We start from the raw sequence: 25,296 nt of genomic DNA, 5'->3' as shown, positions 1-25,296 counted from the left end.
CATGGCAACATATTGTAGGTCACATCTTTTATTTTGAAGGTACCTTCAGGATCTAGTGTGCTTCACTGTGGGGGCGGAGCATGCTTGGTTGGTAACGGAGAGAAAAAGCCGAGGCGACAGTCTGGGGACCTCCTCGCTCGTATCTAGTCTGTGTTAGACCGCTTTTTCCGAATGGCAACGACGGCAGAGGACCAGCGGGAACCGGCGGACGCCGCTGCGCTGCCGACGCACCACGGCTGCTACTACCACAACAGTAACAACAATAACAACAACAACAATAACAACAAAGACAGCGAGGCGGGAGAGAGCGCGACCTCTGCCACCGCCAGCTCGACTGAATCCGGCGGAACGGCGTCGCAGAGCATCGGTAACGGATCAGTTATCAACCCTAACGGGGGGAATAATGGGAAATGGGTTCGCCTCAACGTCGGCGGCACGGTGTTCCTCACTACGCGGCAGACGCTCCTCAAGGAGCAAACTTCGTTCCTGTACCGGCTGTGCCAGCAGCAGGACCTGCACTCAGACACGGTAGGTCCAGGCGGCCAGGACGCTTTAATCCCCGGTGAACGGTGCTTCGCTCCAGGCGAAAAATAACATTGGTCTGTTACAGCGGGGGATGAGCTAACAGTGACCCCTGTACTGTCGCCTTTGTAATTATTTCAAAGTCCTGTGAGCATTTAAAGTTTGATAGTTACACAGTCTCAGCCATTGTTTAGCTTTTTTTTTGGTACTGGCCATTGAAATTGTGCCACATATCAGTTTTCTATGGAAACACAAATGTGGTGAAAGCACATTACCGTACACGTTGCACAACATTCCTGTAGTGGCACGCAGTTGCTCTCAGTATTTGTTAATAACAGAGAAACTGGTGTGGTTTTTGTTCTCTTGATAACCCTCCAGCTGTCTAACAGGGGGTTAAAGTTAGGAATGATATAGATTATTGCTGCATCTCTTAACATATGATTGGTTTGATTTATCTTAACAGGCGCCGCTGTGTTATGAAATTATGGTTTTTTCCCTAAAATATGTGTGCATGTGCTGGCATAAAGTGTGGACTTATCTCGCATGATATCACTAACATGAATACTGATTTCCCTACAACTTGCATCTCTGTTCTCTCCCGGAAATGCACGCCTGCAGCTGCAAATAGGCATGGAGCAGCCCAGTTACCAGCAGATAGATGTGCAGTATGAAGCACTTTTCGCTCTCTTGCTAAGTGTGCCTGTGCATCGTTTCATGGTGTGAACGTTGCTTGGGTCAGATGGATGAACACGTGCCTCCTCTTCTGCAGGGAGCCACACAGTTGGTAGCTGTACAGCTGGCATCTTATGGGGAGAGCAAGGGAGAGAGAGTTGCCCAGTCACATGTAGATTTAAAGGGCTTGAAAGACTCATAAATGATGCAGATTTCCATTATGCTGCATGGACTTTGATATGCATGTGTATGACAAAGGGAGAAAGGTAAGGTCCTCCTCATGAACTGAAGCCCACTGTAAGTTGACATATTGTTGCAGACAGGCAAATACCCCCCTGTCTCCAAAACTTCAACTTTTCTGCAGAAAAATGAGCCATATTGGGTGATGAGGAACTGTGTAATCATTGGTATGTAATTTTATACTACAGTACATTAGGTCTCTATTAAGTAGCATAGCAGCGGGCTGGCAGGGAATGAGGCGGGTGGTGGCCTTTAATAAATGACCCTGACTGAACACCAACCTGTGACGATACAATTACAGTGTGAATGTATTAAACTCACAGGCCAGCAGAGCACTTCGGGAATATTAATTAGTTATTTAAATATCTCTTGTTGCGAAACTACAGCTGCAAGCTTTTGGTCTAGCCATTCAACCGAGCCTCCCTGTGCTTTGTGTGCCTCCATTTTCTTGCTATCAGGTTTTAAAAATAGCGCGGTTGATTCTGGTGAAGGAGTGACGACATGCCGTTCTTCTGCGTCACATTTTCGGATGGATTGGAACCCAGGCTGAGTGGGTACTAAAAAGTAACTGGTACATGGTACCGGGTACTAATGGAAATGCCTACAAACCCTGCCGAGTTGAGCTGCGCTGAGTAGGTACTACTGGAACCAAAAATGTCCTTGCGACTGCTTTGGTTGATAGCAGATTGCCAAAGTTGCTTGTAGTTTTTCATGGAAGATGCTGTCTTCTTTGCAGACTTTCACTAACTAACCTCTGAGCTGTGGTGAAACTTTAAAAAGTGACACAAACTAGTAACGGGGAATGTTTCATCTTCAAAGTAAAAGTTGCACCAAAGACTTTATTTTTTCTTTTTCTTTTTTCTGACCAACTTTACCTAGCAACAGCCAGCAACCACTCACCAACCAGCTGGGTAATCCCCTGGTAACCTGAGGTTGCCAAGGGGTTTTTGACTGGCCTCTACACCTGTGTGACTCGGGCCTAACTTGTTTTAACCTGCCTGCAGTTGCTGGGTGCCTACAAGCCACTTTGCAACCCCCCATCCCCGCCCAGTTTTTCCTTTTAATGCTGTCAGACTAAATCAGTGTCATTATTTATTGTCGTTGATGCCAGCTCTGTTCTGTGCTGAGGTCTTGCTGCTCTTCTTGCCTCCAGCTTCCCATGTATTCACATAAAATGGCGGGAAGGTCAGCAGAGCCGTGCCACTAAATACAAATTACTGCAGATGGAAATAGCAGTCTTCTTTTGACTACAGGGATCCTGACTGAAGTGACTTTTTTTTTTTTTTTTTTTTAAGTCAGGAATAGCAGTGGAGCAAAATAGAAAAGCAAAAGATGAGCTCATTAAGAAGAAAAAAAAAAGTCATGCTGATCAATGAAAACATTTCACCCCTCCAAAGTACAGTGTGTATCCCAATAATGCAGTGATATTTTTATTTCTTTCAAAACAGTCATGTTTTTAATGCAGAACATCCTGCACCTGTCAGTCAATTCCTGACCTTTAAAAAGATTTATTTTAAGGGTTTTTTTTTTTGTTTTTGTTTTTTTTGTTTTTTTGTGAAGGGTACAGTGGAGAAAAACAGGAAATGTGGGAAAGCAGGGGAATTTTAGGCTTGGATTTGAATCTGGGATTGGCTGTGGTTTTCACCTCAGTCCCAAACTGTAATACCACTACTAAAACAGTGGGAAAACAGCATCGAGTTGTACTTAAAATCAGAATTGAGACTCCCTTTAAAATCAAGATTGAGCTTGTTGTTTTGCAGATCGTTCATGCTGTTATATTACACGTGCAGACGCTGAAGCACAGAGCAAACCGAATACCTGACAGATCCAGAAATAAGAATCAGACAGGATTTTGTGGGATTTTGCTGTACTGCAGTGATGACTGTTCCCCTGCTGCTCCTCCAGGCACTTTGGAAAGAAAATTCCCATGTGACCTTCAGCTGTGACCTGACAGGAGCTTTCTCTGCACTGCCTGATGACACATGTGTAATCTCTATCTGTGCCTTCTCACAAATATTCAGATGCACACCAACACCTTCCTTCATCCTGGTTATTTTCTACCTCCTCGTGTTATATTCTTGTCCTCGCCGCATCCTCGCTCTAGGCAGCTGACTCACTCTGTAATTCGCATTTGTACTTTTCCATTCGTGCCCCTTAATTTATGCTTTCTATCACAAGCGCCTAAATCTCAAGAAATGCAGAAAGATACTTAAGTTAACTTTTTTTCTGATTCCAATCCATTGCCGTCTGCTCAAAAACAGTAACTCAGCTATCAACTACGCACTGAATCCTCAGTGAACTGGGAGTTGGGAGGATCAGCAGCATGATGGGATAACCATCTGAGTCAGTGTTTAGTGTTTATACAGTAAAACATGGTGTTCTATAGATGGACTGAACAGAGTCATGTTTCTTGGTATTATTAAGGCTTTGTCAGATCCTAGAAATGTATCATCTGTTGTCTGTCCTGAGTCCTTGTTTACTTTAAGCCATGATGTAAGTCGTTAATGCTCCACTCCGCTGATAACAAGAAATGCTTTTGCTTTTTTTAAACCCAGAAATTCTGATTTTTCAAAGTCAGGAAAGAAACTGCAATTCCTGGAAGATTAAGGGCTGAGCTCTAGTGGGCTAAAAATAAAACAAAGTTTGGGTAATCAGTAGCCAGTTTGCCTGTATTTAATTGTGCTATAATTCCTAGAATTGAGTGCAGTAAAAATTGCATGGAAAGTTTAGAACTCCTGAAGCACCTTTTGATTTATTAATACACTGATATCAACAGCTTTGAGGGCACACAAGCATGAAAGAACAGATTTGGTGCACAGTTAGCCTGAAAATATGTCTCAATTTAGCATTCTCTTAAAAAATAAAAGTAGACACAAATCCAACTACAGCTTTCTTTTTAAAGGGCACGTTTAACGGCGAGTGCACTTTGTTCCTCTCAGCTTGTCAAACTTTTCTTAAGACATGAAAGTTGTTGTTGGAGACCAGACTTTAAAAAAACACACTGCCTGCAAAAAATTGGGTCATATAATCTCTGTCGTCTCATCAGCTGACTGCAAATATCACACTTGTACAGTTAGTAGAGACACAGGGTTTTTTCTTCAAGTGCTGCTTCACATGAATTAAAAACCAACTCCACTAAAATCAGAGACTGAGTAAAATCAGTACACTTGTATGAATAAAATATATTATATCGTAGTATTTCACGCTGCTTTTAGCAAAACTTGCAAAGTCCGGCCTCAAAATGAGGTCTGGAAAAGCATAAAGTGCACACTGAAGTGATTTTTAAGGGGCTCATTGTGTCGGCATATGTTGTTAACCTGCCGACTCCGAGCTGAAAGCAGCCACTGCTCGAGTTATTTACTACACAGAGAGCAATCTAAGGCCCAATCAGTTCACTGCAGTTTAACCTGTTTTTTTTTTTTTTGCTCAGGAGAGAGGTTGATTTTTATTGGTGGTGCCCCCCCACCCCCCTCCCCCAATCCTCAGGTGTTAGCATGTCTCCACTCGGGAGTTCCTTGCTGTTTTTTTAAACCTCTGCATAGACCCGTACAGTCTGTGTGTGACTGTTTCAATGAGGTTTCTGGCACTTCAGATGCTCTGCCCCCTCACCCAACCAAACCCAGTGCTCCCTAACTTTAAGGCGACCCCAGATGATCTCACATCATCCCAAGCCAATTACATTATTTAGCTAAAGATTCGGTTTTGATAACCTGCATAATGTTAGCCGAACACATGCAACAGTTCGGCTGGTTGTGGATTGTAGCAACACAACCTGGGTCTCTGGTTTAGGGATTATCTATACACACATTTAATTTATGTTTTTAAAGTCTCCACAGATCCTGTCTCATCCCACAGTGTCAGCACAGACTGAAAGAAATGCTAGAGGCAAGGTTTTTGTTTCAGAGTTGTTTAAACTTGCCACTCTGTTACTACAAAATGAAAAATTTGAATTCTGAGTAACACAGTAAGAGCTTGTTGGGTGTGTTAACTGTTCATGGCTGGATTTCACAAAGCTTTCTTTGCTTTTCTGTTCATTTAATTTATTTATATAATTAGATCAATACATATAGGTCAGAACTACAGGGGTGAAATCTATTTGATATGCTTACATGTATGTGGTTGCTGTTGGGAAATGTTTGTAAGGAAACAACTCGAGAAAGGAGAGATCTCCTGGAAATGTTTTCACCCAGCAGAGAGTGGAGGCACATACGATCGAGCTGCTTCAATGCCTCCTACACCAAAAGTGTCACTGGCACTGAGAATTCAGTGGTTTAGCTAGACCATCTGTGATCCCACAGATCATAAATTAGGCTGATCTGTAATTAGAAATCACACTCATGTCTAGAGTTTTATAACAGCTCCTGCCCCTGTTCTCATCAGAATTTCATTGACAGGCCAGTTATGAATGTTATTTCTCATTTTTGCTAAGACACAGTGATACTAAATATTATTAAGCAGTTTTTACTGCACACATACAGCAGTCCAGCATAATATTATGACCAATGACTGGTGTAGTGGATAGCACTAATTATCTCCATCATGGCAACTGTTAGTGAGTGGGATATATTGGGGAAAATGAACATCTTGTCCTCAGTGTTGATACGTTAGAAGCAGGAAAACTGGGAAAGTGTAAGGATTTGAATGAGTTTGACCAGAGCCAAATTGTGATGGCTTGACAACTGGGTCAGAGCATCTCCAAAACTACAGCTGTTGTGGGTGTTCCCGGTCTGCAGTGGTCCGTATCTATCAAAAGTGATCCAAGGAAGGATTAGTGGTTTACCAGCAACAGGGTCATTGGCACATGATCTACTGTAGCTCAGATTGCCAAAAAAAAGTTAATGCTGGTTCTGATAGAAGGGTGTCAGAATACACAGTGCATCACAGGTTCTTTGTGTGTGGGGCTGCATCCACAGACCAGTCAGGGTGCCCATTATGGCCTGTCACCCACTGAAAGCACCAACAATGGGCTCGTGAGCATCAGAACTGGACGACGTAGCAATGGAAGAAGGTGGCCTGGTCTGATGAATCGCTTTTTCTTTAAGTCACATGACTGGCGGGGTGCATGTGCACCGCTTACCTGGGGAACACCTGGAACCAGGATGCAATATGGGAAGTTGGAGAAGGCAGTGTGATGCTTTGGGCAATGTTCTGCTGGGAAACCTTGGGTCCTGCCGTCCACGTGGATGCTACTTTGACACGTACCACCTACCTCATATTCCCTGATGGCTGTCGTCTCTTTCAGCAGAGTAATGCGCCCTCAATGGTTTGAGGAGCACAACAGCAACAACAAGTTTGAGGTGTTGACTTGGCCTCCAAATTCAACATATCTCAGTCCAGTCAAGCCTCTGTGGGATGGGCTGGACAAAGTCAATTCAATTCAATTTCAATTCAATTTTATTTATATAGCGCCAAATCACAACAAACTGTCGCCTCAAGGCGCTTTGTATTGTGGGTAAAGACTAGGGCTGCAACGATTCATCGATTAACTCGATTAAATCGATTCTAAAAATTTATCGACACAAATTTACTGTGTCGATGCTTCGTTTAAACTCTGCAGCGCTCAGCTGTCTCGGTGTAAGCGGCGCTCCTCACTAGCATTAGCAGCATTAGTGCTGACGTTTTTTTGTGGGTTTATTGGGGGCTGGCAAACCAACATAGAACTGCATTACCGCCACCTACTGGACTGGAGTGTGAATCACTCACGTATACACAAGCATACATTCTAAAACGCTCTCCGTCGCTGCGATGGATTTCCTTTAACACAGAGTGGATCATCACTAGAGTTGCCACCTGTCTCGTAAAATACAGAACCCCGTATGTTACGGGACTCCGTGGAATACGGCTCCGTAACATGCGGGGTTCCGTACTTTACGGGACGGGTGGCAACTGTCGCTGACATGCATTTCCACGCCTCCACTGCTCTCTGTGTGTCTGTGTGTGTTGTGCTCGCTGAGAATTTCAGCTGCTATTTTTGTCTTTACTTCAGCTGTAGCTACCAGAACTGGTTTGCTAGCGAGCGCGGGCCATTAGCACTAGCGATGGTTCGGTACCGGAAGGCCCGCCCCCCAGGACCGAGGGGCTCCTTCAAAATATTTTTATACTTTAATCCCTTATTAGTGACTAAATATAGACCTGCAGTAGAAACGTATTTTCGAAAATGCTTGTGAATACAAAGCATAACACCATTACTCACACATGCGCCATGGCTCCCGCAGCCACTAGTTTTTCAAAACACTCATAGCAGGCAGCGGTTTTAACTGCGCAAGCGCAAAGAGGCGAAGCTGTGACGGTGAGCTCAAGTAGTGAAAAAGGAAACGTTTTTCCAGCGTCCAAAACAGCAGCTTTTTCTTTTAGTAACCACCATTAAATCTGTGAAACAGCTGGAGGTCCTTCATCAAGCACCTGATCAGCAAGTGTTAAGGTGAAGAAAAGAGAACTTTGTAGCTGCTCCATTCACCGCTGTTTGTTCACATGGCGAGAAATTGCATTACGGAAGTTAAAATATGCAGATAAACTGTTAATAAAAAAAAGTATTTCTTATCCGATTACTCGATTAATCGCTGGAATAATCGATAGAATACTCGATTACTAAAATAATCGTTTTATGCAGCCCTAGTAAAGACCCTACAATAATACAGAGAAAGTCCAATCCATGAAGGCCCCACTTCATAGCTTACAAGACTTAAAGGATCTATTGCTAACAGCTTGGTGCAGATACCACTGCACACCTTCAGGGGTCTAGTGGACTCCATGCTCCATGACCCCGTCAATGGGTCAGGGCTGCTTTTGCAGCAAAAGGGGGACCAACGCAATATTAGGCTGGTGGTCATAATGTTATGACTGATCAGAGTGTAATAGCAGTGATACAATACTAGGATCCACCAAGCTTGCTGTGTGATGGGTATAAATTTATACCCATTGGGTCACTCAAGATCTGCTATAGCTTCTCTGAAATCTACCTGTTGTGCAGTGAATATTTCCATCAAAAGCTACAGCAACCATAGGCTAACAATACGGTGGCTGGTTAAATTGTCTGAATTGTTTAACAATTGATACATTGCAAATAGGTAGGCACGTGTGTGTGTCTTAAATGGTAAACAGGGTTTTTGTTTACCACAGGTGATAGCCTATGGGATGTCCTTACCGCTACAGGGAAATGTAGAGTCACAACCTATTTCCCTGAACAAATGTGTAAATCATTATCGTTCTTCCCTCCTGCTCTCTGACGGGGACGGTTGCATTCTATCTCTCTCCTGCCTTCCTGCCCTCCCCTATCTCTCCTGCTTGCTGTAAGAGCGTCTCTTATGCACTGTCCGAATAAGAATAAGATTAAGAAGCAACATGGATCTGGCAAACTGGACCCTAAACACCATTGATCAAATTTTCTCCATTATGAGATCGGGGAAAGGGGAGCCTGCGTGTCCGAGTGGAACAGACCCCGTCGGCTACGTCATCGATTCTTGGAGCTCGTGGAGACCTGTGTGCCTCTCAGCTCTGGAGGTTGAGGACATGGAAGATGTATACATGTTCGGCTACTTGGTAACAGGATCTCTTCTGTTTGGCCTTGGAGGATACCTGATTCACGGTGAAATTAAGAAAATCTGGGCAGCAGTTCGACATCTGCCGAGGCTGCAGACCCAGGTGGATGGGCTGTGCAGAGCCGTACAGACTCAGACTCAAAGCCTGTTGGACCTGAGCTGTAAAGTGGACGCGTAGTCCAGCTGAGAACGTGCTCGCAGGCGAGAGGGATTAGATCTGGAGATAAGGTTCGGTTCCTGCACGGCAACTAATGAATTTCAATTATTGGATTTACTGAATGGGTTCCCCAGTGAAACTGAAGGCTGTTGGCAAAAAAACAAGCAGCCTCTTCCAAAACATCTGCATCATCAGGAATTCGGCTCCCTAGCCGGCCTTGGGCTGGTAATCATATCTCTCCGGGACGATGTGTGATGGACGCTCGTCCCCTCTGCCCTCTCTGTGATTTGTGCGAGCTGGATCTGGTGTACCACGGCCGCTGATGAACTTCCATCACTATCAGCGAACTGTTTTGGCTAGGAGCTGGCATCTGGCTCCACAATGCCCGGACCCTCTCGTTTCCGTCTACATCCCCTCTCGCCCTCCCTACCCCACCATATTGCTATCCTGGCTTTAAATGTGCATATGCTCTGCTAAGGTGGTTATTTTGGACCCTGATGACTTTTTTTTTTTAACCTAACTACCCCATGATGTGTGTTTGTTTCCTTTTTCTGGGGACTGATTGTAGCGGCCGCGGCAGTGTGGCAGCGGCTGCGAACACCCATCTCCCCTATGTTAGTCTTGTCTGTTCTTCTCTCGATGGTTGTTCTGAACGCAATTTAGTTATATTATGACGGAATGTTGTTATAAAATTTGTTGTATAATGATTAATTTCATTGTATGTGTAATGACAATAAAGTTCTATTCTATTCTATTAACTCACCAGCTAGTGAGTACCTAAAGGTAGGGCCTGTTGAGTCCCTCCCTTTGAATCTGTTGGGCTTCCCACATTTATAGAGACTGAGATACTGCATTGTAAAGTAGGCAGAGTTCAGCCAAAGTATTGTCAATGTTAAAAAAAGAATGCATAAATTAAAGTATTTTGTTATTCACATACTCTATTGATACTCATTTCATCTCAGTGAGATCCCTGCTCTTGTTTTTGCTGTGTTCCTATACTCTCTATTTCTCTCTGTATGTCATGGTGAAACAGGCACACACGGAGTGGAGCAGAACAGTTCGTCATAACTCATTATGTTACTGTAATTGTAATAAACACTTCCCCATGAGTGTTAATCTAAGACATCAAGGTCAGATGTGTGAAAGCCAGACTAAAATGTCTGTTTTGTTTTTGTTTTTTGAACAACACTGACCTGAACAAGCCGATAAAACTGGCACACTCAGGTAACTGAGTGTAATTTACATGAGCTGATAGTCACGACTGGATTTTGTTAGTTTGGTTCCCATGTACACAGCCTTTTTGGTTGTAAGTAAAACACAAAGGGAAATGTGCTCATTTGTTTTTGTCTGAGATGCTGGTTCGTTAGCATGGCATCCAGTGGCTCTGAATATATAGCACTCATAATAGTAGTAAAATCAACATATAGCTGAAAGAAAGTGAGAGTAAAGCGATGGCTCTGACACAATTGAGACAGCTTTCCCCTAGTGTTGTTATGGCCACACTGTCAAGTCAAGTCACGTCGAGGAGACGTCAGTTTGTCGCCCACTGCAGCTCTGCTCATTTAGGATGGTGAGTGTGTGTCTGCACATGTACCTCTGTTTATCCTCGGAGCTGCAGTCTCAGCTTTTCTGTGCTGTAATCGCTGATTTTCAGTGCAAACACACACACACACACACTCCCAACCTACACTCTGTTTATACATGGTGCCTCTTGGTCTTCAACTCAAATCACTCCATCCTGTTTGTGTTTCTTAGTCACACATGCATACGTGTAAAGCCCATGTGCCTTAGTCCTCCAGTGTCCTTATGTCTAACTGGGGTGTTTTTGGTTTTTAATTTGCACATTACAGCAGCTCAAGTACAGAGAAGGATGAAATAAAATAAAATAGAAAACACTATATACATAAAAAATACATCAATACACATATACATCAAAACACTATATACAGATATCAAAAACACTATATACATTTGTACCTGGTAATTTGCAATTTGTACACAGCATACACAGTATGCATTATGGGTGGGAGTGTAGGTAAATGAAATGTATACAGTGGCTTGCAAAAGTATTCATACCCCTTGAACTTTTCCATATTTTGTCACATTATAACCACAAACATAAATATATTTCACTGGAATTTAATGTGAAAGACCAACACAGTCGTATACAATTCTGAAGTGGAAAGAAAATTATACGTGATTCAAAACATTTTTTTATAAATTACAGTGTGCATACAGTGGCTTTTGCAAGCCACTGTATGTACTACATGTAAAGGTACACTGTGCATAAGTGATGGCAGTGGAGTAAAGTGTCCAAGTGATTGTTATACAGTCTAACTGCTGTTGGGATGAATAACCTGTGAAAGCGCTCCTTCCTGCAGCGAGGATGTTTCAGTCTCTGACTGAAGGAGCTGCTCAGCGCACCCACGGTCTCCTCTCACCCAGCACCATAACCGACTCCAGAGGACATCCCACCACAGAGCTCAACCTCCGCACCAGTTTGGCCGCTTTTCCACCGACGGGGTTCCGGTGCCCGTGCCAGTATTTGAACCGTTCAGCGGTTTTTTCCACTGCGAATGCACTCGGTGCTCGGCCGAAAAACGGGTTCAACTCAGGCCCCACAAGCTAGCTGGTCTCGAACCAAGAACACGTGACGAAAGCGTCCGAAGGGCGTGACTCTGCCATCTCAACATAAAATTTTCTACCATATTACATGAGAAAAGCAAAGCGATTTTCACGGCTGTGAATTAGGTTGGGCTCTAAGGCTGAACTTGCTGCTTTGTATCAGTTCATATCACAGACAAAAGGACACAAAGTGCGTTCTTGTCGTCTTGCTCTAATCGCTGTCTGTGTTTACCTCTGTGCTGTTTGGACCGTAAAATGTGTTTGCAGCACAAGAAAGGGGAGCGTGTTCTCCCACGTTTGTGCCCTTCGGCTTCCGTGTCCAGACGAGGACCCGCCCGCACTCATACGTAAAGAAGCAGTTCACAGAAACGCGGTGGAAACGCGGGCCCGTTCTTAAGCGTTTCGCCAGTTCACTGAAACTGACACGAGCACGGGCACCTCGGCGGTGGAAAAGTAGCCTTTGTCAATTCTGCTCCTGTCCCTTTCAGTGCATCCACGCCACCCTCAGCAGACCACTGCTTAGAAAAGGGCAGATGCTACCACTGAGTCATAAAAGGTCTTTAACAGAGTCCTGCAGACACTGAAGGATGACCTCAGTCTCCTCAGCAGGTGGAGTTGACTCTGGCCCTTCGTATACAGGACGTCTGTGTTTGTAGTCCAGTCCAGCTTGTTGTTGAGGTGAACACCCAGGTACTTGTAAGAGGCCACTGTCTCGATGTCCTTACCCTGGATGTTCATTGGGGGATGGGGGGTGACTTCCTCCTGAAGTCTATGACCATCTCCTTTATTTGGCTGGCATTGATTTGGAGGGCATTGGCCTCACACCAGCACCCCTGTGCTGCAGACTACCACATCAGACATGCAGTCATGGCACCTCGCATACTGTGGTCTGTTGGTGAGGTAGTCAGTGGTCCATGCAATCAGCTGCCTGTCCACTCCGGCTCCCTCCAGCTTTTCTCTCAGCAGTGCAGGCTGTATGCTGTTCTTAGACTTCCCCAGTGCTTTCAACATGACCCTCAGGCCTCTTTCCCACCAACAGGGTTCCGGAGCCCGTGCCATAATTTGAACCGTTAGGCGGGTTTTCCACCGCCGAAACACTCGGTGCTCGGCCGAAAAACGGGTTCAGTTCCGGCCCCGCAAACTAGCTGGTCTCGAACGACGAACGCGTGATGAAAGCGGCAGAAAGGTGTGACTCTGCCATCTCAACATAAAGTTTTCTACCATATTACATGTGTATTACATGAGAAAAGTGAAGTGATTTTCACGGCTGTGAATTAGGTTGGGCTCTAAGGCTGAACTTGCTGCTTTGTATCAGTTCATATCTCAGATAAAAGGACACAAAGTGCGTACTTGTCGTCTTGCTCTAATCGCTGTCTGTGTTTCCCTCTGTGCTGCACACAGATGCTGCAGTAGTTTGGTTTGGACCGTAAAACGTATTTGCAGCACAACACAGGGGAGCGTGTTCGCCCACATTTGTGCGCTTCGGCTTCTGTGTCCAGACGAGGACCCGCCAACACTCATACGTAAAGGAGCAGTTCACAGAAACGCGGTGGAAATGCGGGCTCGTTCTTAAGCGTTTCACCGGTTCATTGGGAACAGCACTGGCACGCGAACCGGCTCCTCGGCGGTGGGAAAGTTGCATCAGTGTTCCCCGCCTGCTCTAGGTGAGAGAAGGATCTTGCAGAAGGTAGATGACAGCGTCATCCACCCCAATGCCAGGCTGGTAGGCGAACTGCAAGGGGGTCCAGCATTGGGCTCACCAGTGGGCAAAGGTGGTGCAGGATGAGCCTCTCCTTGGTTTTCATCAGATGAGAAGTCAGGGCCACAGGTCTGTAGTGGTTGAGCTCCCTGGGCTGTGCAATCTTGGGCACTGGAACTATACAGGAAGTCTTTCACAGTTCAGGAACCCTCTCCAGATACAGGCTCAAGTTGAAGATATGCAGGACCACCTGACAGAGCTGATCTGCACAGTCCCTGTCTGGAGTCTGGAGCTGATTCCATCTGGACCTGCTTCCTCCCTGATCTTTGTCTTCCTGAGCTGACTTCTCACCTGATCAGCTGTGAGGTTGATGTGAAGCTGGGTTGGGATGGAAGATCGGGCTGGCTTTGTTGTGGGTGGGGGTGAGGAGAGTGCAGGCAGAAACAGCACTGCACCAGGTGGGGGGGGGGGGGGGGGGGTGGGGGGGGGGTAGACGGGAGCTGGGGGGTGGCCCAGAGTCTAATCTAGTGAAAAACAGATTCTCGTCATTAGCCCACCTCCAGTCAGCAGACACTGTGGCTCCTCCATTGTCACTGAAGTGGCCAGAGATTTTATTCATGTTTCTTCAGACTGTGCCTCCATCTTCCTCCTGAAGCTTTCTTTGCCTCTCCTGATCTTGTATTTAACATCCTTTTGCACTCACCTCAGTTCCTCTTTGTGTCCAGATCTGATGGCCCTCTGCTTCTCGTTCAGCAGGGCCTTCACCTCTGGGTTCACCCACGGTTTATTGTTGGAGAAGCACCGTACCTTCTTGGTTTGCACAGTGTTCTCCACACAGAAGTTCGTGTAGTCTGTGATGCAGTGGATGAGGGTGTTGATGTCCTTGCCGTGAGGCCTGCAGAGTTCCTGCCAGTCTGTACGTTCAAAACAGTCTCTCGGGGCCTAATTGCAGTCCTCAGACCACAGCCTTATTACCTTCTTGGTGGGGGGGTTTCCTCCTCACCATGGGGGTGGAGAATGACCAGGTTGTGGTCTGAGTGGCCAAGCAGGGGGAGGGGTGATGAGCTGTAAGCCTCCTTAGTGTTGGCAAACAGCAGGTCTAGAGTTGTATTGTCCCTTGTGTGACAGTCAACATGCTGGGTGGGCGGGATGTAAACAATTAAAACAATAACATGTGAGAACTCCCGGGCCAGGTGGTATGGCCGAATGCTAACTGCTAACAGTTCAATGTCTTTGGTACAGCGCTGCTCCTTCACAGTGATCTGTCCTGGGTGCTCGAATCTCCTAATGGTATGTTTATGTATGAATTTCTCCAGCAGTGGCTCTTTTGTCAACTCGACTCTAAAAAGTTGATGTGCTTCAAGCGTTCCTCATGGGGAAGAGCAGGGGGAGGATAAGTGTATATGTGGAGGGGTAGTAGTCATGACATAACGGCCAGGCAAGCTTGGCAGAAGTAGCCTGGAGGTGGAAACGGAGCAGGCTGTTCTCACACACACACACACACACACACACACACACACACACACACACACACACACACACACACACACACACACACGTGAGCACAAAGTTTACGATGACTTCCAGTAACCAGTAGTTTTTTTTTTTTTTTTTTTTTTGTTCCCAAGTAAAAGCAGCTGTTATAGGAAAGCAAAAAGTGGAATTTGTTAAACAAAGAAAAACACAAAGCGCCACCATTCCTTGTCTGCTTCTTTCTCTCTTTTTTTTTTTTTAAACAGAAAACATCTTCTCAGTCTCAGGCTTTACATACAGAGTGGAGCACATAACGCAACATGCGCGCACACACACAAAGTGAAGAAAAGGGGAGAAAAAAGAAAGTAGCACAAATGTAAATGGGAGTCCAAATGAACAGAAGTGAAACAGTTCCAAATCAATAAAGTAAAACAGATTTAACATAAAAAGATTTTTATTTTTTTTCATTTTTGGCTTGGAAACACTGTATTTAAATGACACATGATAGTTTAAAAAAAAAAAAAAGGTTCTCTCAAGCAGCATGTCAGTTTGCACTGTTGATAGTGGTATTCAGTGCATCTGATTCTAATTCAGGATAATAGAAACTCTGTGGTTCATGACTAAAACAGAAGAAAATGGATTATGTGGCTGTGAGAGTGCAGTTTTTGATGTGATCATGGTGTAATGGACTGTGTCTGTGATTCTTCCTCCATAACAGGATGAGACGGGAGCTTATGTGATTGACAGAGACCCCACCTACTTCGGCCCCATCCTGAACTACTTGCGGCACGGCAAACTGGTCTACAACAAGGAGCTCGCTGAAGAAGGTCTGCATGACTTTGTCTTGTTTGTTGGCCAGTAGTAGTAAGAACATTGCTATAAACTGTTTCATACAGTGTGATGCAGTTTCTCCCTGAGGCCTCCTGTTTCTTCTGCTTTTATATTTTTAAATAAGCTTGTACAGTATATGTGAAGTCTTGTATGTATGAAAACTATATTTCCACATATTTATAAGTCTGCTACAGAGGTAGCCAAAAGCAGCAGATGAATAATTAAGAAACAGCTAACAGCAGTGGTTAACAGATGGCTAGAAGTAATAATCTACAGCAGGATAACATAAGCATGTAATCTATAAAGGATAGAAGTAATGGAGCAATGGTTAGCTTAAAGCAGTAGATGGTGATTGAAATAGGAATGATAAATGATAGTTGAAATAAAGCATGTGTGTCTACACCCACTTTAATATAATGATATTCATTTATAAAGACTATGCAGTTTAGTTGAACTGGTTTGTAACGTGATGAGGGAGCAGTTGGGTTCATGTGGAATGGAAATGCTGCACTACAGTGTCACACAGCAGCTGAGTTGAGTGTTTCTTTTGTGACAAGGTGTCCTCGAGGAGGCTGAGTTTTACAACATCACCCCGCTGATTAAACTGATTAAAGAGAGGATCGTAGAGCGAGACTCCAAGGCGACACAGGTAAACACAGAACCTGTCAACAGTGAAACACCGATCTTCAGTCACTGCACTTGTTTGTTTCTCTTTTAATGCAACTGTAAATACAGTAGTATTATTTTTAGCAGTATTGTATTGCATGTCCTGTGCTAAATATTGCAATACTGTCTGGACCCAGAATCACAGAATATGTGTGAGCCTTTGAGTACTTTTCCCTTTGTTAGTGATTTCACCCCCCTCGGTGCTTCTCTAAAGAGGCCACTGCTGTACATCAGCCTTTTCTCTTCTTTCTTTTCTCAGGATGGTTGCACTCACTCTTATATAATCCTTCTGCCCTCTCAAACATACTCCCACTCCCTTTATTCTACTGTACTTTGTTGGAGTCACTGCTGGTGTTTGCCTGGGGGGTTAAATATTGTGCAAAAATATGAAAATAGAAGTGCTGACTTTTAAACTGACCAAATGGGATGTGGTCATCAACTGCCTGGAATGTTACGCAATCTAAAATGACTGCATTATACAGGAAAACTCATATACTCCAGTCTAGCAGTATCGATGTCAACATTTAGGTGTTAGTTCCTTTCAGTATCTCTGAAACTGGTTTCATTTTGATCCATTTCCTGCATTGTCAACTCTTCCTCTCCTTCTTCTACCAGCAGGTGCCCCCCAAGCACGTCTACCGAGTATTGCAGTGTCAGGAGGAGGAGCTAACCCAGATGGTCTCCACGATGTCTGATGGCTGGAAGTTTGAGCAGGTCAGCGTGCGCACCTGCAGAAAGCCCCGCACCGGACTGCTCTGGACTGTGGGTTGGACTCACGCTGCTGCTGACCCTTTAACCGTGACCCTTGGTCTAACCCCTCGGTCTTGACTTGAGGCTTGCTGTTTGCACTCCCAATTTGAACTTAATATCCAAACCTAGGTTACGCTCTTAGTCTAGTTCTCAATTTGTTACCCTAATGCTACAGTCACACTAGAAAAACACAGTGGTTGGAGATAGCAGCACAGCCAAACTTATTACATCCATGTGCCAGGAACCGACGATCTCTTTGACTTTGAAATGCTTGATGGGAAGATGGGTTCCAGGTCTCTGATCACTTGTAGTCAGTTCCCGTTCTCAAAATGGGTTTGTATCAAAGCCGCAATAAAACAGCAATAATATGGAGCCAGTCTTCTATCAGTCTGCTGTGAGGTTGATTGAATGGGGTCAAGTTGGCAGTTAGATGCCATCTATTTGTGATAATACAGCAATTAATGGTGACAGATTGGCAAAACTCACAAATTTGTCCCCTGTTGTTGCAAAGCTGCATTCAGAGTCCAGCCAGAACCTCATAGATTTGTCTTAGATTTTGAAATTCAAAAATGCCTCCACACATAGTGACGTAATTGCTGCAGATTGACAATTAAACTGTAAAATGATACTGGCGCTTGGCAACCTTCCATTAATGTAGGAATATAAGCAAAATGCATCCAGTTGAGTCCAGTTCCCTGTTTCAGAAAGACTCATCTAAACCAAGTTGATAGGTTGCAGTCATGTTGCAATCAGTCTGCATTTATAAATTAGACGGCAATTATTTTCAGATCTTTGCCAGTATGAGAGTGATTGCAGCCAATCCATGTCAGACCATGATTGTTTGGAGACGAGTTGCATCCAACCCCAGCAGTTGCTTTATGATTGGAAGTGTTTGACGAGCGTGGTCGCCACATCTACTTGCAGTCGGTCACTGAATGCAAAAAAAAAAAAAAACTCATTAGATAACCATCTTTTTTGTTCCCAGTTGCAAGGAGGTTGCCATTCAGTTTGTACTCATGTGACTGAGCCATTAAACAGCATTTTATCTAGTGCGTCCATGTGAGTATTAGGTACTCCCAGGACCTCTAATCTTAAAGTAATGTCAGTCTTTCATTGGCCACACCTCTAGAGTTGACTCATTAATGTTATAAGATCTACAATGACACTCACATGGCGTTAAACTGGTCAGCCTATACACACACACACACACACACACACACACACACTGTAGACTAAAGATCACATTTAGACTGTCTCCCTTTGCCACGCCTCTGCTTTGGCACTTGGCTCTACTGCATGCTTCACAGCTATGATTTGCACTTTTTTTTTTTTTTTTTATCAGAGCTGACCTGCAGTTATTTTGCTGTACCTACATGTAAACACTGCTTGAATCTTCTGCTGCGAGCCCCCCCGTCCCCCAGCCATGCATGAGCAAAAGAACCCTTCCTTAGCTATAATATGGGATCTCACTCTCCCATTTTCTGTCTCCTCTGCTAGAATTCTCCATGACGCTCATTCTCTGTCTTTGTCTCTGTCCCTCTCTGCTCTGTATATCTGTCTGCATCTGTGTCTCTTTCTTTCTAGATGGTGAACATCGGCTCGTCGTACAGCTATGGAACAGAGGACCAGGCTGAATTTCTGTGCGTCGTATCGAAGGAGCTGCACACGCCCGGATCTGGACTGGGTACAGAGCAGAGCCACAAAACCAAGGTAAATCTGTGTCTTTTGCATAAACACCCAAGTATATTTAAACATGCACTGTAGGGTAAAGCTGCTAAGCTGTGTGCCTGTAGTCTTTTCCCTGTTTTGTATGTGTGTATTTCTGTTGCGTTGCGACATGTGTGAAAGAATAGAGGTCGCTCAACTCATTGAAGGTGATACGAGTGTGCTTTGATCCTGCGCCTCCCCGCTCAAAGCTCCAAATGTCACTTGCTTCAAAATGTCATTCACAAACACATTGCCTCTCATTCCTGCTGTTATCAATCATTACTGTACTGGTTCTTTCTCTTTCATATGGATATATTAATATATATCTGTGTCTGTTTTTACCTCTCAGCCTCTCACTCTCCACTCAGTGACGCTCATCCACATGCTCATTTTTGTCATTTTCTGTCTCGTTTTTTTTTTTTTTCTCCTCCTTCCTTCATGCTGAATGAAGCCCGCAGAGATGCAGGAGGAGGGAGCGGCGAAAGATGAGGAGGAGGAGGAAGAGGGGGGGAGAGATACCACACCAAATGAGTGGCTTAGAGAATGAGGGAGTCATGTTTCTTTGTTCCAAAGAGAGGCCTGACTGGGTGAGGAACTGTGCGAAAGATGTGCTAGTGGGTAGATGCACTGGATTTTAGTGTGTGTTCATGTCTGTGATGTCTATGAGAAATATACAGGGTTTCATGGCACAGCATTGAGTATAGCCTCAAAGTTGTCTTTCTGTTTCAGGTTTTAGTGCTTATTGAAAACAGTCTGAGACTCTTTATTCATTTTATCTACTTAGGAAATCTGCAAATGAGCCAGGCTAAAACGATTAGCATCTTATTCACTCAGTTCTTTATTTATTTTTTTGCAGAAGGCAACCCAAGGCCCGTGTGTGTGTGTGTGTGTGTGTGTGTGTGTGTGTGTGTGTGTGTGTGTGTGTGTGTGTGTGTGTGTGTGTGTGTGTGTGTGTGTGTGTTAGAGAAGCTAAAACATAGTTTCACATGTTAAAAAAAGACCAAGTGCAGAGTGGAAACCAGCATGTTACAGAAATGGTTGTGATCTCTGTAGCCAATGTTAGTCTTCATGGCAGCTGTACAGGGGTGAACAGTAGGGTTGTAATGATTGTAACAAATGTAAAAAAAATAAATAAAAAATGATACTAGAACTGAGACGTCAAAACGGAGATTCAAAGAGCAACAGAAGACTCTTTTATATACATTTATTTGTACATTTAATACAATTCAAAAGTCCTGTCTAACCCTGATTAAATGGAAAACACATTTTGGTAAATTGTGTGTGTCTGTCTGTGTGATGAATTTTGCTAATTGGCTTTTGGATGGAAATGTCACCCACGCAGCCTAACATGTATTGATTGAGAGCTGCGTCTCTATGGGCTCTAATTACCAATGCTGTGACATGGAATATTTCTGACCTTTCAGTGCAGCAATAGTTTTCGGATGTCCTTTCCACTCTGTGCACATGCATATACAGTGTCAGTGTAAAGTCGCACACAGTATTACCCACCCTGTAATTAACATTTGCGCGCTGTTAATGTCAATTTAGAATTCAGCATATATCAAAGGAGCAAATGCACACACTTGTATGTAGTAAGTGGTGAAGATGTCTGTGTATGTTTAGTTGTTGTTTGCAGTCATTACGCATGTCAGTTAAGTCAGTTATTCTCATCCGCTCAACATGTCCATCATCGTCATTGCCATCAGCCAAGCCACAGCTTAGATTGTTTGCAATGATTGTAGATCGTGTCACTGCGGACTTCCAATCCCTAATGTCTTCTTTTTTTTTCTTCCCCCTTTCATTTCACAGCTTTTTCAGATCCACGGGTCCCGGATGTAGAAGTCATGGGAATATATTTTTCCTATGCTTCTGATGTTCTGTACATGGCATGTGTGTGTTTTTTTTTTTTTGTCAGTGGACGGTCATCACGATACGTAGCATTGTTACCACTTCATTGACAAAATGCTAGTTAGCATTACCAAATGTCCAAAACGTCTAATATCACTGTCAACTGGAGCAATACATTAAAAAAAATTTTTATTTGTATTTTTTTTATTTTATTTTATTTTTTTGTGAAACTAACTTAATTTTCAAAAATGCTCGTGTGTCGGCCTGTGCAAATGTTATATTGCCAAGGGCAGTAGTGGAGCTTAGTAAATCATGACCAAAGAGCCATATTAAATCTGGCTGAACCAAGGTGCTGAACCTTAATATGACAGAGGAGAATTGGCCTCATCTTGGTTGCCCTGTGAGGAACTGTCCCATCTGTGCTGTGCAGCATTAGAGTTCCTTAATATGTCCTAATGACGCAGCTGTCCCACTGATTTAAGCAAGCATTCCCTAGTCTTTGACCACTGTTTCCCCTGTCGTCCTCTCATTAATTTCACATTTGGTATGATGTTTCTTCATGAAAAATAAATCACCTTATTTGGGAAGAAAAACAACCACTTAGTGAGCCCACCAGCTGCTGGACTCCACAGATCTTGAAGTCTAGACTGCATAGAAAAGTGTTATAAACTCGCTCGCATCAGCCTTATTTAGAGATGACTTCAAGCATACTCGAGGAACTACATCTTCACAGGGTGTTTTTAAGCTCGCTATGCTACTTATTTGTTGCTCTCAGTGCATACAGGAGTGTGTTTGCTTAGATGTCATATGTTAGTATAGCCACTTTTTGGGTTGGCCTGTGTAACTGAAGTAGGTCAAAATAATTTGCTTGTGAGGGCAATGCTACACTCGCTGCACATTACAAAGATGCACACACCGCAGTGGTGAAAACACACTGCTCTACATTTTTCCCCTGCCGACACACACACGCGCCCACACACCCACCTTGTTTTTGCAGATGCATACCTGCATCACCTTGCACAGCAGCAGCAGCGTCGCCTCAGTCTGTCGCCATGGCTGGGATCCAGTTCCCGCTTTGGCCTCAGCTGACTTAGGGATGTTGGTGGCATCAGAAAAGGCTTAAAAAGGAGCCGAGGAGGAGTCAACATAAAGAGGAGAGTCTGGTGTACTGGAGATTTGTAATAGTAATGATCACATCCTGTTTTTGTTACAATAAAGACCTCACAGTGGGCAGATCTGCTGCAGTGCAGGTGTATGACTGAAAGACATTTCCAAAGAAAGCAGAATGGGTGACACGTGACTTTTAACAACCTCTGCTGTTAACATGCAAGAACTGCACCGCAGATCAAGACTGTGGCCAAATTTGATCCATTAATTCACATTTGCTTGGAGTTCTAGGGGGTCATCTAGCAAATACATCTCGCTCATCTCTTTGTTTATTAAAATTGAGGAGGCGTGCTTAATGAATGTTGTGGGTCAGAAAAAAAGGGGGGGGGGTATAATTAGTTAAAAAAATAACAGTTTTTTTTCAAAGCAGGTAGAACCAAGAATTTAGAGAGGTCTGCTATAGTGTCCTAACTTAGAAGAAAACACTGTAGAACAGATGCTAGCGTTAAAATGCAGCTCAGCTTTGGCTCGCTTTAGAATCACTTCTTGGAGGCATAAATAAGTACAGATGTCGAGTAAATGCTGTAAATTATTGGTCAGCTGCAGATTTGCTGATATGTGGTACAAGAGGCCAGAGGGAGTGTTTTTGCCTGGGAGACCACAGCAGCCACGTTAAGCATCGTCTGCCTGCAGCTTAAGTCTGACCTCCTGCTGTTTTAGCTCCTGCGTCACCCTGACTGACCAGCAACACACAGTCAATAAGTGCGCAGGGGTCACAAATTTGAGACAATCGAGAATTAAGATCAAGTTCGGCAACTTTTTTTTTTTTTTTTTTTTTTACATTTTGATAATTAAATCAATTTAAAATTAAAAATAAATAGGCTGTAAATACAACATTATGTATGTGTGTGTGTGTGTGTGTGTAGGATAAGTCTCGTCCATTTATGGCACTGAACAAAAACATATCCTCAACCTGCGGGATCCTCCCAATCCCTTATTAGGAGGATCAGCAGAACACAGTAAATGTTAGAGTAGTTAACCTACAGTTACTGCATATAATACTCATAACAGTGAAATTAGCAGAATAAAGAAGACCAAAACAGACCATTTTTGTTACTTCAGTTTTTTTTTTTTTTGGGTGGTTTTAACTCCTATCATTCAGTGCCTTGAGTTCAAGCAGCAAAACTGACATGTCAACATGATCGTAGGTGATATTCTGTGCATTTTTAAATGTCTCTTTTTAATACTTTACAGTAGATAGTTTACAATCTCACTGGGTTTTTTTTGTTTGTTTGTTTTTTGTAAATTTCTTCCAGTGCATTTGCTGAGGTGTTCCAGTAGAGATAAAGAGTGTGCACACCAAACAGCTGCATGTATGAGGTGAAGCTGTTTTGTATAAAAAGCACCACTTTTTTTTTTTATATAATTGTTTTGTAAGTTTTAATGTCTAATTTATTATCACTTTCCTTTTGAATGTTACACTGTAAGAAAAATTTGGTGTTAACTTTTTTTTTTTTAAGTGGGGGGGGGTTCCTTTAGCTTTTTTCTACTTGAAGATTCACATTTATGTTTGACTAGCCTGATATATGATATGATACTGTATGATCAGCAGGTTTACTGAATATGTAAGTTTTTAGTCTGTTTACCCCCCCCCCCCCCTTCGAATCAACATGTCAGTTTTATAAACCTCCATTTGCATGTCCTGTTACAGTACCTTATTTGGTTCGCTTGATCCTCACTTTATTTTTTAAGTTTCTACTCGGTAAATAATTTCTGCTGTACGATTACTACGCGATGTGTTAAAGTCTACGTAGCAGTGCTCTTTCATTACTCTGTGCAAAAAAAAACAAACCCGTGTCCAACAAATCGAGATGAGGAAAACATTTTTCTCTGATGCTGGAGATTCTTTCATCTGCTGTCCATAGAGCCTCAGTGTACTTTACTGTCTGTGAACGTAAAACAGAACAATGTGACGCATGAATTGTAACAGCTCAGATGAACCTGTACGGGCTTCAGGAATATCAGTGTTTTGGATTATTTCAAAACTGGACTTCACGAGGACCTGAACATACAACATCTTCAACAAAGTGACAGGAAGATGATTTTACTTTAGTTTAAATTTTTTTTCTTTTTTTTTTATTTATTTAATGTAAATGAATGTCACCATTGTCAACAAAAATAAAAATAATTTGGTTTAAGGTACAAAGTTTTTTTGTTTTGTTTTTTCATACATGATCACAACGAGCCCACTGCTTTCTGTACTACTGACTACTGCTCTCTGAACTTCCTCAGCCTCTGGCTGATATGCATATAGAGTTAAAAACAGCTGTCATTTGGTTAAAGAAATCCCCCACCACTGGCTGCAGCTACAAGTGTTGTCTTTAGATTTCTATTTGACTTATAATTTACTTGCTTGCCTAACAAAAGTAGAAACATGCAGATTGCGTACTGTACATAAATGCAATAACCCAGTTCTAAACCAAGCAGCAGAAACAATCAATGAGCACCTGTTCATGACACAAACATGTGGAAGCTCTATATTTACACAGTAACTACATATTCTAAACGTTTTTTTTGTTAACTTTATGCCCAACACGCAAAAAAGGACAAACCAAATCTGAAAATAATTTTGTGCTGTTACTTTTTCTAGCATTTTTGAACCCTCATAACTTTAGTTTAAGGTTTCTGGGTTCCTTCCGCCGTGTGGTAGGTGGTCAAAACAAGTTCCAGCACATGAAAGTCCTGATTAAATTGTATCCATTGATCCAGAGACCCTCTGTGATCCAACCCCTTCTGCGTGCTGAAATTGCAAGAATTATGAATTTCTTTAAGACTTTTTAAGTCATCTGATCAAAATGATATCTCCAAACGGTTTTACAGGTCATGTGAACACCAGTGTTGTTTCTCTATTTTACAGCCATAAGTTACATTTGCAAGTACAATAATACGATTGTATTAGAAAATGATTTTGACACAGAAGGAGTAACAGTTCAGTGTTGAGCCTGGAATCATAATTCAGATAAAAATGAGACTTTAAATACGCTTTCCCTTGTTTTAGCCAGTTACCTATCCCATGTGGTGATATGACACTATAAAGTTGACCTAAAATGGAGTTTTTGATGTTTTCTCCAGTGAATTATCTGAAAATATTCAGCGTACCAGCAAGTTTTGTTACTCTACATCACAGACATTAAAATGTTGGGGTTGCGCTATTGAAAATATGATACAAGTTTATTTTCTATGATACTGGAGAACATTAGTTATAGAAAAACATGAACTGAACAAAAGTGTGATTTTACCTTAGGATTGTGACACTTGATGTGGGTGTGAAGCCCTAAAAAAATTCATGTGGATATCTTTTGTGCCTAAGAGGTTATCAGAAAAGTACTGGGAAGAACTTGAATTTGAAGAACAAAGCCTCCACCCACCCCGTGTACTTCGTTGGTAATGATTCTGCATGT

The 25,296-nt window shown here is 43.1% G+C and overlaps 1 protein-coding gene across 6 annotated transcripts; it reads left to right on the top strand.

Moving 5' to 3' along the window:
- Positions 1–50: 50 nt before the first annotated feature.
- Positions 51–24,028, top strand: kctd17 (potassium channel tetramerization domain containing 17). 6 transcript variants are annotated; one of them, XM_030755631.1, is made up of 7 exons: positions 51–528; positions 15,645–15,753; positions 16,315–16,406; positions 17,042–17,185; positions 18,758–18,883; positions 19,332–19,467; positions 20,690–24,028. In XM_030755631.1, exons 1-6 carry the CDS (start codon positions 172–174, stop codon positions 19,425–19,427), a joined length of 924 nt encoding a protein of 307 aa, XP_030611491.1. In that variant the 5' UTR covers positions 51–171; the 3' UTR covers positions 19,428–19,467; positions 20,690–24,028. The 6 variants fall into 6 exon arrangements, with proteins under 6 accessions (XP_030611491.1, XP_030611493.1, XP_030611490.1 ...); XM_030755633.1 differs by having other exon boundaries at positions 53–528; positions 17,042–17,137; XM_030755630.1 differs by having other exon boundaries at positions 56–528; positions 17,039–17,185.
- Positions 24,029–25,296: the final 1,268 nt, after the last annotated feature.

Source organism: Archocentrus centrarchus, chromosome 19, assembly GCF_007364275.1.
Source record: "Archocentrus centrarchus isolate MPI-CPG fArcCen1 chromosome 19, fArcCen1, whole genome shotgun sequence".
Classification (NCBI taxonomy): domain Eukaryota; kingdom Metazoa; phylum Chordata; class Actinopteri; order Cichliformes; family Cichlidae; genus Archocentrus; species Archocentrus centrarchus.
The sequence above is the reverse complement of the archived record's forward strand: the minus strand, read 5'-3'. Positions and strand labels throughout refer to the sequence as shown.